The sequence below is a fragment of the Taudactylus pleione genome, unplaced genomic scaffold, assembly GCF_031769625.1.
Source record: "Taudactylus pleione unplaced genomic scaffold, aTauple2 ptg000209l, whole genome shotgun sequence".
Classification (NCBI taxonomy): Eukaryota; Metazoa; Chordata; class Amphibia; order Anura; family Myobatrachidae; genus Taudactylus; species Taudactylus pleione.
The window spans coordinates 3,081,856-3,099,189 of record NW_028284611.1 but is presented as its reverse complement, the minus strand read 5'-3'; the positions used below and the strand labels follow the sequence as shown (position 1 = coordinate 3,099,189).

The following is a 17,334-nucleotide window of genomic DNA, read 5'->3' as shown; positions in this document are numbered from 1 at the left end:
GGTCAAGGAGGGAGTGGGAGGAAAGAAATGTGGTGAGGCGGTTGTAAACAATACGCTCAAGGAGTTTGGAGGCAAAAGGGAGGAGAGAGATTGGTCGGTAGTTAGAGAGAATGTTAGGATCAAGGTTAGGTTTTTTAAGAATGGGGAGACAAGGGCATGCTTGAATGCAGAAGGAACAGTGCCAGAAATGAGGGAGAGATTAAGGAGGTGGGCAAGATGGGAGCAGGCAGAGAGGTAGAGGAGGAGGCGGGAGGGGATAGGGTCGAGTGGAGAGGTGGAAGGTGGGAAGGACTGGATAAGGGCCTGAACTTCCTCTCAAGTCACAGGGGAGAAGGCTCTAACCATTTGCTCACATGTGCAGAAGGACCCAGAGCTCTGTGCACAGGAGTTGTGCTACGGACACCACTTCCAGGTGTCTGCAGGTGAAAAAAGACTGTTAGCGATAGGATGGGCTTCAGAAAAAAATATCCCATATCTGCCAACCATCACGAACCTGGTACTCAATGGAAAAAGCATGTCCTTCAGATTGTAATCATCAATGGCTGATGACCATCCCTAACAACTATTGTTTTTTATTTATATGCTAAAATTTGAATTTGGAAACACCTGGGTCAGGCCGACTATTTTTCGATCTTTGCCCTCTCTCCTGTCAATAGCGCCTACACCAATGGGTATAAGCATTTTAATGCCATCTTTTCTGCTTTATTCATTGGTACTAGCACCAAATGCAGTGTTTTCAAGAAAAATAACTAAACTATTGTGGGGTGAGGGTCCTAAATATGGGTGCAAAGCCTTTGCAAAAATTACCAGGATTGGGTTCCAGAGAAGCAGGGCTGTCTCTTCCATTGGGCTTTTAGGGCAGTTGCCCAAGGGTCCGAAGCTGCAAGGGGCCCTCCAGCCACTTGCAGCTGCAGCCAGTTAGTATATATATATACATCTATGCTAGGACCATATCGTAATATTGTCCTTTTAATTTTTAAAGTCTAGACTAAATTGAAGAAATAATGAATATAAGCCCATCTTAAGTGTGGGCAGACATGATTTACACGTTGTACAGGAGAAGGGCAGAAGTTTCACCTCATTAGACAAGCAGAAGGGCCGAATAACACCATAGGAGGACGTGGAGGAAGGGCTGAAGTGACGTCCCACAATGCGGCCAGTTGAGACGCCTGCATGTTACAAAACATGCACGGAGATGACGTACACCGCTATGGAATACGGAGGTCATGTGGACACAGTCCCCGCGCACCCTGGACCCACGTGGATATGTAATACCGGATATGATGCGCCTCAGTGAGGGCGGAAGGAACGATAAGATGGGCGGAAGTAGTCCTATTAACAACTTTAAGAAAAGGTTTTTAAACTACGTTAAGCATAATATCTGAGAAAGATTACTACAATAAACTGAATATAAGCTGAAAAATTGCTATAAGGCTATAGCTGTATTGTTAAAAGGATGTTTATAGGTGCACTCCAGCAGAAAGGAAGAGATGCGGATGCCTGACCTTGGTTGAACTCATAATGGGGTATAAATACCTGACTATTACACCTACACACTATCCCCTTGATGAAGTCATAGGACGAAACGCATTGGGAGTGACTGTTACTTGCCTCATGAACTTTGGAGAAAATTAACTCTTCTACATACTCAGATAAGCTGCTATTATCTATAACTCATTTCTCTTTTAATTATTTATATTGCACTTTGTCTTACTTTAATGATGGTTTCTATATTTTGCCTAACTATGGGCATCTTTTGTTTAAGTAAATACATTTTTCTTGTTTTTATTTCCATTTTTGCTGTTCCACGCATTATCCATAAGAAAATATATATTTCAATGAGCATATCTGTCGCTTAAAGGTTCATTCTAATTCTGTGTATGTGTTTCTCAATACTTGCACTAGTATTGTCCTATTTACCCAGAGCTGACGCCTACAATATTTATGGGCTGAGGTGCCATTTAACAGTTAACTTTAAATTGCAGTCTACACTTGTAAATTATGTTTAAAATTAAAAATCGAATGAACAAAAGAAGTGAGCTATGCCAGAGGGTGTTCAATGAAAGTATACCTACCCATGAAAATTTCCCCACAGAAAACATTGATAACGTGTTTTGGGAGATGGAGAAAATGCTGACCAAAGAGGTCAAAGCATGGTGGGACATAAGGGGTCTTGAACATTATATTTCCATTAATAGGATCCCTAGAGGATTGAGACTTATTAAGAATCCCACTTTTGGTCTTGATAATTCAGACTTTTTAAAGAAATGGGATGACATTGTACACGAGTGTTCAATCGAACTAATTAAACTAATAATAGAAGAAAAAAAGGCAATACTTTCCAATCTGGAGAAAGACATAATTAAAATGGAACCCCAGATGGAAGAATTTAAAGAGAAGGAGGAATTTAGAGAAAATGAAAAAGTACTACTGAGAAAGATTGAAAAAGTTGAGGAATCTGTCATGAAGAGCAAAGAAAAGAAATTTATCAGAGATAAGAAAGATTATGAATCTAATAAAGTGAAAAATTTGAGTAGGTTCCAGAAACAAGAGAATAATATCAATAGATATGAAACTGGAGCAGGATCCAGCTGGAAACCAGCACCTATGAGGAGATTCAGCTATAGAAAGAACAAAGACCAACATGCATATACCGGCCCTACAGCAATCAAGTCCAAGAATAGATTTTCAACATTACAGCATCTAGACTCTAATAGTGATAACAAACTTTTTTTATCCCCAGCACAAGACCACACCAATCACAGAAATCAGATCTTCAGAGAAACTATAAGTACAGCATCTCCATTAAAAAGGAGATACAGAGACGAAGAGGATCACGGGGTGGCAGGAGGATGAAACTTAAAAAGGAGAAACCTACAATAGATCCAAAGACCAAAGGCCTTTTTAATATATCCCAATATACTTTAAGTAACTCCGAAATAACATTACTGAGCAAGGGATTAAACTTTGCCCCAACGAAAAGCCTGAACAAATTTGAGATGTTCATTGACTTAAACAAATACGTGAGAAACTTGACACTTAAAAGACATTTTTTAAAAAAAGAATCAGCACCTCTAAAAAACTATGTTGCTTCTACCTCAAAATCTGGTTTTAAAGGAAAATCTACGTACTATCCGTTAGAATCAAAAGGCAATCACCTGAATATTTTTTATGATATGATAAAAAAGGATCTATGCAGTAATGAGGTGAATCACACTAACATAAAAAAACTAAATCTTAGCAACAGAGAAAAGGAAGCCCTTAAAAACTTGAAAAAGAACCAGGAGGTAGTTATAAAACCAGCTGACAAAGGGGGGGGGGTTGGTGATCATGGACCATGCGTATTATCTGAAGGAAGCTCATAGACTTCTTGAGGATAGAATTTCCTATGAAAAATTACAAAAAGATCCAGCTGAAGAATACATAGAAGAATTGAGAACTATATTACTTTATGGTCTACAAAGAAATATTTTAACGAAAGAAGAATTCCAATTTTTAATGAAATCAAACCCCACGACTCCGATTTTTTACTTTTTACCTAAGATTCATAAATCTCTTACTGAACCTTCAGGTAGGCCTATCATAGCGGGCATTGAATCACTTTCCTCGAATCTGTCTAAATATGTAGACATTTTTCTACAAAAATATGTAACAAAATTGGAATCCTATCTCAAGGACACTACAAGTGTACTACAACAAATAGAGGGTATACATTGGAAACAGACTTATAATTGGATAACCATCGATGTCCAATCTTTGTATACATGTATAGAACACTCTAAGGGTATTAATGCAGCTAGAATGTTCCTAGAGATTGATGCAGAGATTGAAGTTCCTCATAAAGAATTTTTATGTGATCTTATGTCTTTTATACTCACTCATAATTATTTAAAAATTTTCAGTCAATTTTATCGCCAAATATGCGGAACGGCGATGGGCACGACCTTCGCCCCTAGCTTCGCCAATTTGTTCATGGGATGTTGGGAAAAGGACTATGTATACTATAATAACCCATTCAAGGACCATATTATTTTTTATAAGAGGTACATCGACGATATTTTAATGATTTGGGAAGGACCAGAAGAAGTTTTTAATCATTTTTTATCACACATCTCAAATAATAATATGAATTTGAAGTTTACGTCTAATTTCAATGACTCTAACATAGAGTTTTTAGACTTGATTCTGACAGCAACAGGTGATAAGATTTGTACAAAGAACTTCATAAAAGAAGTGGATGCCAACAGTTATTTGCATTATAATAGCTGTCATCTGGATAAATGGAAAAAGAACATTCCCTACTCCCAGTTCTATAGGATAAAATGCTATTGCAGCGATGCAACAACCTGCAATGAACAAATGGAAGTGTATGCTAATAGATTTAGAGAGAAGGAATATCCAGAAACAACAATAATGACAGCAATGCAGAAAACTCAACACCTGGAAAGAAGCAATTTATTGCAATATAAGATGTAAAAACAACAGGAGAATGAGATAGTACCTTTTATCACTACATACAGTGGTCACAAGAATATTATCAGAAAGTCTTTTAATAAACATTGGGGTATCTTGCTCATGGACCCAGTTCTGAAGAAGATCCTTCAACCAAAACCACAAATCATTTTCAGAAAGTCTCAGAATCTAAATGATCTACTAGCACCGAGTATGCTAAAGGAAAAGGAACAATGTACTATGAATACTTTGAAATGCAATGGAAGTTATAAGTGCGGACATTGTAATATTTGCAAGTTCCTCCACCCCAAAAGGAAAACCTTTATGAATTCAGATGCATCCAAAGAGTATACCATCAAAAGTTTTCTGAATTGTAATTCTACAGTACATCGGTCATTTATTGCTGGAATGTACTTGTGGACTTAAATACATTGGAAAAACCAAGCGACCACTGAAATTAAGAATACAGGAGCATATTCGGAACATCAAAAATATAGTAGAGGGCCATGCTGTATCAAAGCATTTTTCGTTAGAACATAACTCTAACCCGGAGGATATCTCATACAAAGCAATTGAACATGTAACCTTGGGAGAAAGAGGAGAAGACCTGGGCAATCTATTATCAAGAAGGGAAATGTTCTGGATATTCGAACTGGATACACTATCACCTAAAGGTTTTAATGACTATTATGAAATAGCCCCATTTCTGTGATGTGTTCAACTCCTATCTACTAATATACCATCTATCATGTAGATGGGCCTGACAAGTACCCCTAAGAATTATCTCTTTTGGGGAAGACCAGGTCTAGTAGAAAATCTGGCATGAATATATTTATGTTGAATGAATTTATTTGCTGCCATACCATCATGTGTGAGCCCAATCTCGTCTGATCTTGGAAGCAAAGCATGATTGGGCCAGGTCAGTACCAAGGTGGGCAACCCCTTGGGAATACCTGGTGCTGCAAATTTATCCTGATAATGGAAATGAAATCAGGTCATGGCCTAAGAAGGGAACCATAACACATACAAGCGTACCTTGGTGATTAAGAAGACAAGATAAGGTTTACAACCATACCTCCCTATTGAAAGATCAGTTACAAGACTGAAAATCCAATATAGTGGGGCCTGATTAGTACCAGGAATGAAGACATCCTGGGAATCCCAGGTGTTGTAAATATGAAAATTTCCTGAACATTCTTCAAAATATAAAGAAGAAAGAACAAAGAAAACCCAGTGATGCTCGCACATGAATATAATTAAGGAATATAAGACCTTTGCTTCCAGTGATGCCTCTCTAGAAAAATTAAGAACTATAAGAATCCTCTACATTCCAGAAGTAAAAAGGAAACAACATAAAACTGGCATTGGGAATTCTTTTCAGAGACCTAATATTTAATATTAGATATTTCATTGTTTAGTACTAGTTCAGTCATATATACTCTATATACATATCCCATCTAATTTGAAAGTATGCATTAATATAGTATGAACTAGTTACACCTATTATAGGTTATTATATGTTTATAAATATTATATGCTTGGTTCAAGATTTATTATTTATATTGTGATTTATGTTAATTTTTAACAAACAACATTAATAAGGGGATGCTTTTATCTAAACATCTATGCTAGGACTATATCGTAATATTGTCTTTTTTATTTTTAAAGTCTAGACTAAATTGAAGAAATAACGAATATAAGCCCTTCTTAAGTGTGGGCAGACATGATTTACACGTTGTACAGGAGAAGGGCGGAAGTTTTGCCTCATTATACAAGCAGAAGGGTGGAATAACACCATAGGAGGATGTGGAGGAAGGGCGGAAGTGACATCCCACAACGCGGCCAGTTGAGAGGCATGCATGTTACAACACATGCACGGAGATGACATACTGTTTCTCAATACTTGCACTAGTATTGTCCTATTTACCCAGAGCTGACGCCTACAATATTTATGGGCTGAGGTGCCATTTAACAGTTAACTTTAAATTGTTCATTTTTTGCCTCATAAATTTACAAAGATTGGCGCTGTACCCATCTATTTTTCTATATATATATATATATTTATTTAAAGCACTGTGTCCAATCCGCTAGCCCCCCTGTGCCGAGCAACCCCCCCTTCCCCTGCTACGCAGCCAAGTAGGGTGCCACATAGTGGAGGGTGCCACAGCTGCGACCATGCAGGCCGCGGGCAGTCTGTGTCTCTGTGACACAGCTGCACCATGTGTGTAGTGTAGTGCTGACCAGACAGAGTTCGGTCAGCACTACACAGTGACAAACACACAGCCGTCGGCACCGGCAGCAGTGTGTTTGTTTTAATTAGCAGCCAATGAGAGTCTATCAGACTGGCTGCTGCGCCCACTGCTGGAGCCGGGCTGGAGCTTACTGATGAGCTCCATCTTCTGGCTCCCACAGTGGGTAGTGGGAGAGATGTCATGACATCTGTCCCTTAATGCAAAACGAGGCGGCCAGGAAGGACAGATTGAGGAGCGGATGGCGGCAGCGGGAGCAGTAGCCAGAGCAGGGATTCAGATAATTGTTTTTTTTTTATTATGTGTGTGTCTACCGGGGTCCAGGGGCACTACAAGAGGGGATTAATACTAGGGGGGGCTACTACTAGGGTCACTACAAGGGGGGGCTACTACAATGGGGGACTACTACTAGGGGCACTACAATGGGTGACTACTACTAGGGGCACTACAAGGGGGGGACTACTACTAGGGGTACTGCATAGGGATGACTACCACTAGGGGCACTACAAGGGGGGACTACTACTGGGGGCACTACAAGGGGGGGACTACCACTATGGGCACTACAATGGGGGGACTACTACTAGGGGCACTGCAAGGGGGGACTACTACTAGGGGCACTACAAGGGGAGTGGACTACCACTGGGGGCACTGCATCGGTGAACCACTACTGGAGGCTTTATATAAAGGGCAATACTGGGGGTACTGCATAGGCGGGACTACAACTGGGGCCAGTATTTAAAGGGCACTGCATAAGGGGTACCACTATTGGGGGAACTTCATGGGGGGGACTGCTACTGGGGGCACTATATAATGGGCACTGCATAGGGGGTACCACTACTGGGGGCACTGCATAGGGGGGAATACTACGGGGGGCACTAAATAAGGGGTTTACTACTGGGGGCACAATTGGTGGGTAGGGGCCTCAGTGCATTGCTTTGCCCAGGGCCCACACTGCTGTTAAGACAGCCCTGCAGAGTACCTAGCAATGGCCTCAGCACAGAAGTGAAGAAACCCCTGATGCAGTCACTTCAATTCATGCAACTGCAATGTGACCATTGGTGCTAATATCACTCCCAGATCGCATTGCACATGTGATTACTACTAAATGGAGACCAGACTATACTGGAAGAGGATTTGAGTTGTATCAGTCAGTAATATCACCAGCTGATAGAGGACCCATTTCCCAGCAGGCACCGGCATATTCTTAGTACAGTACATGTAGTTTGCGTATATGATATAAACTTTGATCCTCCATCATCCTTATCTTGCTGTACAGAGGTTATTCTATATAATGTTTAGTCCAAGTTTATCAGTCACACAGATTGTTTCACTTTCATTGTGACTTGTTCCTTCCCATTCCCATATGTGCAGTGAGAGATTAGATAATCAAAAAAGTCCCAGCCTAGTGCTATCAGACACCCAGTTAGTGTTTACTGCCACTTAGATGCCCCAGGTGTATTCACTGACTAGTATGGTTATAGCTAACCACACAGAATGAGGACAGCCAGACTAGATGGCACATATACAAAAAGGCAAGGTGGTAGAAAATCATTCAGCAGAGGTAATAGAAAATACTAACACGCTGTTAATCAAGCAACTGGAAAGGGATAGTCAGTCCCAAATGGTAGTCACACAATAAATAGAATAGATGCTCTACACATATAAATATGAGGGACGTTTTTTTTAAATATAAATAAATATATAAATTTATTCCACTATCAAATATTGCATATTGTAAAAGTGCACAATTAAGAGATTTTAGCATGCATGCTTATACAAAACACCTATAGATACAATCACATACTAAACAAGGATATAAATAAATGAATAAAATGTAACTCCCAAATGATTTATACTGGAGTTAGGACCCCCTCTGTTTGTCCAAAGGATCAAATTGAGCAGCCTATAGATTACCAGTCCGTGGAAATGAGGGCCTGATTCAGACCCGCTCGCGAGCGCTCAGCCCAGTCGATGTTGCCCAAGTGCGCATGCGCACGGCAGAGGCTGCTCCATCGTGCGCATGCGCGAGACCCGAATAATGATGGCCAAGCCATCGTTAAGGGTCTCGCACCAAAGGGGGCATGCTGTCGATGGTGATTGACAGCACGCCCCCTTTGGTGGGTGTGCCGGGGGCATGGCTGCCCAGACAGAGGCGTTCCCATGGGAACGCCTACCGTCTTGGTCGGCCCCACTGACATCACTAGTGATGTCAGTGGGAGTGCTTTTGGCTCTGATAGAGCAAAAAGCAATCCAGGGCTTGCGGCAGACGAGACCCTACCGCAAGGGTCTCGTCGCAAGCCCGATGGTCGCGATGGTCTTGACCATCGCGACCATCATCATGGATGCTCGCATAAGCTGTGGGTGGTAACCCACAGCTATGCGAGCGTCCAGGAGGATGCACAAAAAAAAAAAAAACGCTCTGATTCAGAGCGGGCGCTTGGTTCAGAGCGTCCGGCTCTGGATCAGGCCCTGAGTTCTCAAAGTTTCCTTTTTAACATCCACCGTGCAATAGTTAGGCTGTGAGATGTTGTCCACCAATAAGTCTATTCACGCCGCAATCCTGCCCAGAGGGGTTAGTAAATAAGTCCAGAAAGCATCCAGTTAATCCTAGGAGTACAATATGTAAGCTTACATAGGGTGTGGAGCATCAAGTGAGGAGCCAATCACCTACCATTTAAGTGAGTGCACACAAGGAAGTCACCTATCAGGTAAGGAAGAGCAGCGCCATAACAAGGGGAGCATTACTGATACAACCACTCAGGTCACAGGACTAAGGGGGTAATGCAGTTACTACCCTGTTGGGAAGCTGGAAAGGCACAAAATCACCCTCTTCCACCTTGTAGAATGTCAGGAGATGCAACCAGCTACATAGAAAAGTGCCGGGAGCGTCATTAGTTGTGTGACATCATGACATCACCTATGGCGGCCCAGGACACAGAGGCAACAAGGACCAGACACAGCTTTATTCTAGCACCAGTTATTTCCCACATACCTATCAGTGGCCCAACATTGTTAGGATTATAGACTGTATTATCTCTACATAAAATTAGCACAGATCACTGCCCATCCAGTAAAGAAGTTTTAGTGACAATCACATTTCCACAGAATCCTTCATATTTGTGTATCCTATAGTGACTGTTTTTTTGTTCTTTCTTTATCATTTATTTATATTTCCAATACTTGAAAAATACGCAATTTTAATCTGAAATAATAAAAGTTAGGTTTACTGTAAATAGAATCCTTTTCATTTACAAGAGGGAAAACAAAGGAGTTTTCTTTTTCTTTATTTTGCTATTTTTCCTGCTTCCAACACATTAACTACAAGAACTGAATGTTCACTTGCTGCCTAATATATCGCACCCCTTGTCAGGTGTCATTGTGATGAGATAATCAATGTTATAAAACCGCTATTGTCCTACTGTCTATTTAAACTTTTCACACTATGGGCCTGATTCAGAGCCGCTCGCAAAAAGCGAGCGCTCGCCCTGAATCAGGGTGGCCGCTTTTTCTTTTAAAACCCGGCCTCCTGGCCACTTGCTAAGCTGTGGGCGACCAACCACACCTTTAGCGGGTGGCCAGGTGATGGTCACGATGGTCACGACCATCAGGCTTGCGACGAGACCCTTGTGGTAGAGCCGGAAGCTTACTACTGACTTCACGTGTGATGCCAGTAGGGCCGACCTGAAAAGGCAGGCATTCCTTTGGGAACGCCTCTGTTTGGCCACCCACCCTCCTCACCTACAAAACGGGGCAAGCTGTCGATCAACATCGACAGCCGCCCCATTTGTAGCGAGCCCCCGAGCGAGAGAATTTCTCACTCGCTATGGGCTTGTGCACATGCATTGCACAAGCCGTGCGTGCGCAATGCACAACCATCGACCCACTTGCGAGCACATAGCACTTGCGAGCGAGTCTGAATCAGGCCCTATATTCCTTAGTAAATAAAGACACAGACAACAGATTGGTGATTTAAATTGTCAGTTTAATTTGTCATTAAAAGGAATATGGTGGCAAAGGAGGGACGGCCTAGGTGAAGGAGTCAGTGTACAGTATGTATGGTAATTTAGAATCACAAGTCTCATCATATCAGAGGTTGGGCCCAAGATCCAGCCCAACCTCACCCCCAACTCAAGAGGGGGGAAAGCGGCCAAATGCCATCCACTCTCACAACTACATCTGGGAAGGAAGGCGGCCAACTGCAAACTGCACCCAACCTGAACTTGAGGTGCCCTATCAACCTGTCACCCCATGAGATCAAGGATCCCACCTGGACCGGTGATGCCTCAATCTCCCACGGGGCAATCACCTATGCTCACACTGAAAGTCTGCCGAACACCTCAGGTTACTTATTTCGAGACCACCATGTGATTTAAAAAAAGGCTTGAAATGAAGTTACCTGACTAGGTGTGGTATTCAGCAATATGATAAATGCGGGCAAAACCCCCATAATTCAATTTTCCATCCAGAATGCATGCGAAGCGTGGCGTGATGCATCCCGAATGCAATGTGTAATGCATCCCGCCTTAGATATTATACAATGATTGCACTACAGTAAAGACTATAGTATGTATCAGATCAGCCCAGATATGTAAATGCTAATTCCATGAAAAACCTGAGAACAGAATAGAAACCTTTTCCTTTAATAACACAGTAAAGTGCTGAATAAGTTAATTGATTTGACCTTTGTGGTTTACAAAAATGTTTTATATTGTGATATAACCTAGCTACAGTATATGAACAAAAGAAACATTGGCCCTCATTCAGAGCTGTACGCTCTGAGCAGAGCGCACGCTCTGAATGAGGGCCGCCCTCCATGAGAATGGAGCGTCCTCCTGGACGCTCGTATAGCTGTGGGTCACCACCCACAGCCTATACGAGCGTGCAGTTTGATGGCCGCGATGGTCTTGACCATCGCGACCATCGAAACTGCGTGCAAAAGCCTGTGGTCGGGGTTTTCGACCACAAGGCTCGGAGTGATTTTGTCTCTATCAGAGCCAAAATCACTCCCATTGACATCACTAGTGATGTCAGTGGGCCGGCTTCTGACGGTAGGCGTTCCCTTGGGAACGCCCCACGTCAGTGAGGTATGCCCCCGGCACACCCACCAAAGGGGGCGTGCTGTCAATCAACATCGACAGCACGCCCCCTTTGATCAGACACAACGAGCGAAGGAAAATCCTTTGCTCGTCGCGTCTGGCGCATGCGCACGACGGAGCTCCCGCCGTCGTGCGCATGCGCAGTCCACAACATCGACCCACTTGCGAGCGGACAGCCGCTTGCGAGTGGGTCTGAATGAGGGCCATTGTTTCATAGCAAATCATAAAACTGTTACTGCATTGGATACGTTTGAGAGCCACAAGCAGAGGAGATTGTTAATTCAGCCGTAGAGGGTTTTGGGCTCTATTTATTAACATTATTTTTACTAAAATAAAGTGAAAAAGGGTGTTTTCACACCCTTTTCACATTATTTTAGTTTCACCTGTAGTTACTATAGGGCAATTGGAGTAGAATTAGTAAAATTCTACTCCAACCCCCAGTATCACTTATTTTTAGTAAAGCAGATCGCATTTCCCATAATTGTAATGGGAAATGTGATCTGGCCAAAGTTACTAAAAATAAATTGTAAAAAAATACCGGGGAAAGCCCTGTGATAATAACTCCACCTGGAGGTGGCGTTATCCAGGGTCTCCCCCGGTTACCGGACTCCTGCCCTGCTCTAACGGGGAGAGCAGAGGCGGGAGCCGGTCCCAGTAATCAGCTATGTTGTCTAAGCAGACCGCAACCTGATTACTGCAAAAAAAAGAAAAAAAAAAATGAAACATTTTTTTTTTTACTTACCTGAATCCAGGGACCGGTGATGGCTCCTCTCCGGTCAGCTGGTCTCCCACAGTGCACTGGGGCCCGGTCATCAGGTGATCGGGTCCCAGTGCAGTATGGGAGATCACCTGATAGGGAAGCCCGGAGAAGATCACCGGAGGCCAGGAGGATGCAGGTAAGTGTAATGAAGGGAGGGGGGGTCACGGGGGTCCAAGATTGCTGGGGGAGGGGCTTAGCACCGGGGGCAGGGCTTAGCATAGGTGGGGGGTAGTAGCGGTGGTCGGTCGGCGCATGCGCGGGCTCTTAGTCGCGGGCTCTTAGTCGCGGTATTTTTTCCGAAAATACCGCGACTAGAGTGCGAATGGGATCCGCAGGGACAGAGCTTTATCGCAAGCTCTGTCCCTGCAAGGGATTTATAGTAAATCCCTGTGATATTGCCTGAATTCGCAATGCGAATTCACTCGTTAATATCACACTACAATCCGCATTCAATATGCGGATTGTAGTAAATAGAGCCCAATATGAGGTAATCACTTAATACAAGGTGCTAATATGCCTGAATATAGATATACTGTATCCCTAGTTAAAAACTGCTGCAGCCTAGCTTTAGGTATACACTACATATACAGGAGTAATACCCCATACATTGGTGTAAGTTCATCCCAGATGCCCGAAGGCAAGTTATCATTAGGCACCCCTCCCCCTCCCGTATATGTGACTAAGGCCCTGATTCAGAGCCGGACGCTCTGACCAGAGCGCTCGCTCTGAGTCAGGGCCCTCCTCCATTAATATGGAGCATCCTCATGGACGCTCGTATAGCTGTGGGTCACCACCCACAGCATATACGAGCGTCCAACAAAATGGTTGCGATGGTCTTGACCATCGAGACCAACGGACTTGCGAGTGAAACCCTGTGGTCTGGTTTCTCAACCTCAATCCCTGGAGTGATTTTGGCTCTATCAGAGCTAAAATCACTCCCACTGGGGCCGGCTTCAGACGGTAGGCATTCTCATGGGAACGCCTCCGTCTGGCAGGCACGCCCCTGGCACGCCCACCAAAGGGGGCGTGCTGTCAATCAACATCGACAGCATGCCCCCTTTGGTGTGAGACCCGGAGTGATGCGCAGTGGGGAACATCGACCCACTTGCGAGCGTATTGCCGCTCGTGAGTGGGTCTGAATGACCCCCTATGTTTCTATTAGGCCTATTTGCTAAAGTAAATTTGCAGGATATCCCTCCAAAAAAAACAGTTTACGGGAGATATCTACTGATTTATAGAATCCTCCGAATGTACTGTGTCTGCATTCCGGAGACTGGCCCCGATAGCTAATACTATGGAAAACCAGCTGATGTGGGAGCTTTGAGGACTGAGGGCCTGATTCAGAGGAGCTCGCAAATTGTCCAGGCTCGCTCTGAATCAGGGCGGATGATTTAAAAAAAAAAAAAAATTGCCTCCATACCACTCGCATAGCTGTGTGTGACCACCCACAGCTTTTGCGAGCGGCCTGGCGATGGTCGCGATTATCGTGACCATCGGGCTTGCGACGAGACCCTTGTGAACTTTCTGCTCTAATAGAGTAGGAAGTTCACTACCGACATCACGAATGATGTCAGTTGGGCCGCCCACAAATGGCATGCGTTCCCACTGGCTGACCATCGACCCTCTTGCGAGCGCTATGCACTGGAGAATGGGTCTGACTCAGGCCCTGCATTTTAGTTAAGATACTGTAAGACAGCCACTGTGGTAGGACTACAAATCACAAAATGCCCAGTCTACAGCAGGAAGTTTTTTTCACTAAAAATCTCCCCCCAGACTCAGTCGCTGGTGCCCCAGGCCCCCGCCTCCCATGCCCTCTTACCAGCAGCTCCAGCTGGTGCATCCTTGTTGACATCAAGCTCCTGGAAGATCTGCAGCCGCACTTATGCCGGGGGAAACCGAGCTTTTGCCAGGGAGGAGTGGGACTGGAGTTGTAGGTGTGGGGGGCGCAGGACGTCTCTCACTGTCATAAGAAGTTGTTAAGGAACAGTAACACCAATAAGCAGGGACAGGTTATAGATGGATGGAAGTGGCAGCTGATGGTCTGACACAGAGCCCTCCACTAGTATATGGTATCTTCTCAGGTGCCGGGCAGAGGTGCCATGTATTTACAGCTCTAAAGTGGGGTGAATATATTGTGGGCGATGGAGGAGGTGCCGGTTCAGTGCTGGCGCCTAGCAGCAGGAGCCTCTATTGTCTCCCATAGTTCTGCCCCTGACCCCATAACTGGGGTGGCCGTTTTTTAACAGACAATATATATTATACATTTGTTATACACCACAGCACAATATACGTTTGTATAATTCACTTCTAAATAGCAGTAATAAAGGTTATATGTTATGATACACAGCCTAAATGAGTGCCCACTGCAGAATACATTCTTTTCTAATTTTGTGCACGAGATATATTCTAGGGAGCACCGTCCATGAGAATCGTAACTATACCAACCAGATTATAATATGGGAGCTGTAAACCATTCTGAATAACAAACTGCACAACTTTTATGTGGGTAAAAAATAAATAAATATTAGGTATACAATGCGATAAGATGAGGCCATAACTCTTTCACTTTCTCTTGTGTGTAACTATATAACAGCAGAAGAGCAGAGATCAGATATACAGAGAGAGATCCACAGGTAAGGTGAGTTTACAGCGTGACTGTGAGAGAGAGGACACAGTACAGTTATTAGAGATACAGGGAGTATATAGAGTGTCTGGTTATATGTGAGTAAGAGAGGACACAGATCAGTTATTAGAGCTACAAGGAGTATATAGACTGTCTTGTTATACTGTATGAGAGTGAGAGGACACAGATCAGTTATTAGAGATACAGGGAGTACAGTATATAGAGTGTCTTGTTATATGTGAGTGAGAGGACACAGATCAGTTATTAGAGATACAGGGAGTACAGTATATAGAGTGTCTTGTTATATGTGAGTGAGAGAGAGGACACAGATCAGTTATTAGAGATAGAGAGTACAGTATATAGAGTGTCTTGTTATATGTGAGTGAGAGGACACAGATCAGTTATTAGAGTTACAGGGAGTACAGTATATAGAGTGTCTTGTTATATGTGAGTGAGAGGACACAGATCAGTTATTAGAGATACAGGGAGTACAGTATATAGACTGTCTTGTTATATGTGAGTGAGAGGACACAGATCAGTTATTAGAGTTACAGGGAGTACAGTACATAGAGTGTCTTGTTATATGTGAGTGAGAGGACACAGATCAGTCATTAGAGATACAGGGAGTACAGTATATAGAGTGTCTTGTTATATGTGAGTGAGAGGACACAGATCAGTCATTAGAGATACAGGGAGTACAGTTTGTCGAGTGTCTTGTTATATGTGAGTGAGAGAACACAGGGCCTGATTCAGAGCAGAATGCTGTGACCACAGCGCTCACTCTGAATCAGGGCCGTCCTATTTAAATGTGGAGCGGCCTTTTGGACGCTCGCATAGCTGTGGGTTACCACCCACAGCTTATGCGACCGTCCATGATGACGGTCACTATGGTCTTTGACCATCGCGACCATTGGGCTTGCGATGAGACCCTGCGGTAGGGTCTCACTGCCGCAAGCCCAGGAGTGATTTTGGCTCTATCAAAGCCAAAATCAATCCCAATAACATCATTACTGATGTCAGTGGGGCCGGACTCAGACGGTAGGCGTTCCCATGGGAACGCCTCCATCTGGCAGCCACGCACCCGGCACGCCCACCAAAGGGGGCGTGCTGTCAGCCACCATTGACATCAAGCCCCCCTTTGGTGCGAGACACCGAGCGACGTATTCCTCGTCGCTCGCCTGGTCTCACGAATGTGAACGACTGAGCTCCCACTGTCGTGCGCATGCGCATTCGTCCAACATCGACCCGCTTGCGAGCATCCTTCGCTAATGAGCAGGTCTGAATGACCCCCACAGATCAGTTATTAGAGATACAGGGAGTACAGTATATAGAGTGTCTTGTTATATGAGAGTGAGAGAGAGGATACAGATCAGTTATTAGAGATTCAGTGAGTACAGTATATAGAGTGTCTTGTTATATGTGAGTGAGAGAGGACACAGATCAGTTACTAGAGATACAGAGAGTATAGTATATAGAGTGTCTTGTTATATGTGGGTTAGAGAGGATACAGATCAGTTATTAGAGATACAGGGAGTACAGTATATAGAGTGTCTTGTTATATGTGAGTTAAGGCTCTATTTACTACAATCCGCATATTGAATGCGGATTGTAGTGTGATATTACCGAGTGAATTCGCATTGCGAATTCAGGCAATATCACAGGAATTTACTATAAATCCCATGCAGGGACAGAGCTTGCGAAAAAGCTCTGTCCCTGCGGATCCCATCCGCACTCTAGTCGCGGTATTTTCGGAAAAAATACCGCGACTAAGAGCCGGCGCATGCGCCGACCCACCGTCGCTGCTGCCCCCCCACCGACGCTAAGCCCCGCCCCCGGCGATCGCAGGCCCCCGCGACCCCCCTCCCTCCCCCGCGACCCCCCCTCCCTTCATTACACTTACCTGCATCCTCCTGGCCTCCGGTGATCATCTCCGGGCTTCCCGATCAGGTGATCTCCCATACTGCACTGGGGCCCGATCACCTGATGACCGGGCCCCAGTGCACTGTGGGAGACCAGCTGACCAGAGAGGAGCCATCACCGGAGGCCCGATCACCGGTCCCTGGATTCAGGTAAGGAAAAAAAAAATGTTTCATTTTTTTACAGTAATCAGCTTGCGGTCTACTTAGACCACATAGCTGATTACTGGTACCGGCT

General features: G+C 44.0%; 1 protein-coding gene and 1 pseudogene across 1 annotated transcript in view; both read left to right on the top strand.

Moving 5' to 3' along the window:
• The first annotated feature begins 2,852 nt into the window (after window positions 1–2,852).
• LOC148517819 (RING finger protein 112-like) overlaps window positions 2,853–17,334 on the top strand; it is an 89,419-nt gene continuing 74,937 nt past the window's right edge. The window contains exon 1 of the mRNA XM_088478177.1: window positions 2,853–3,287. Coding sequence (XP_088334303.1) covers window positions 2,853–3,287 — 435 coding nt within the window. The remainder of the gene's footprint in view (window positions 3,288–17,334) is intronic.
• LOC148517820 (5S ribosomal RNA) lies at window positions 5,302–5,420 on the top strand (annotated as a pseudogene).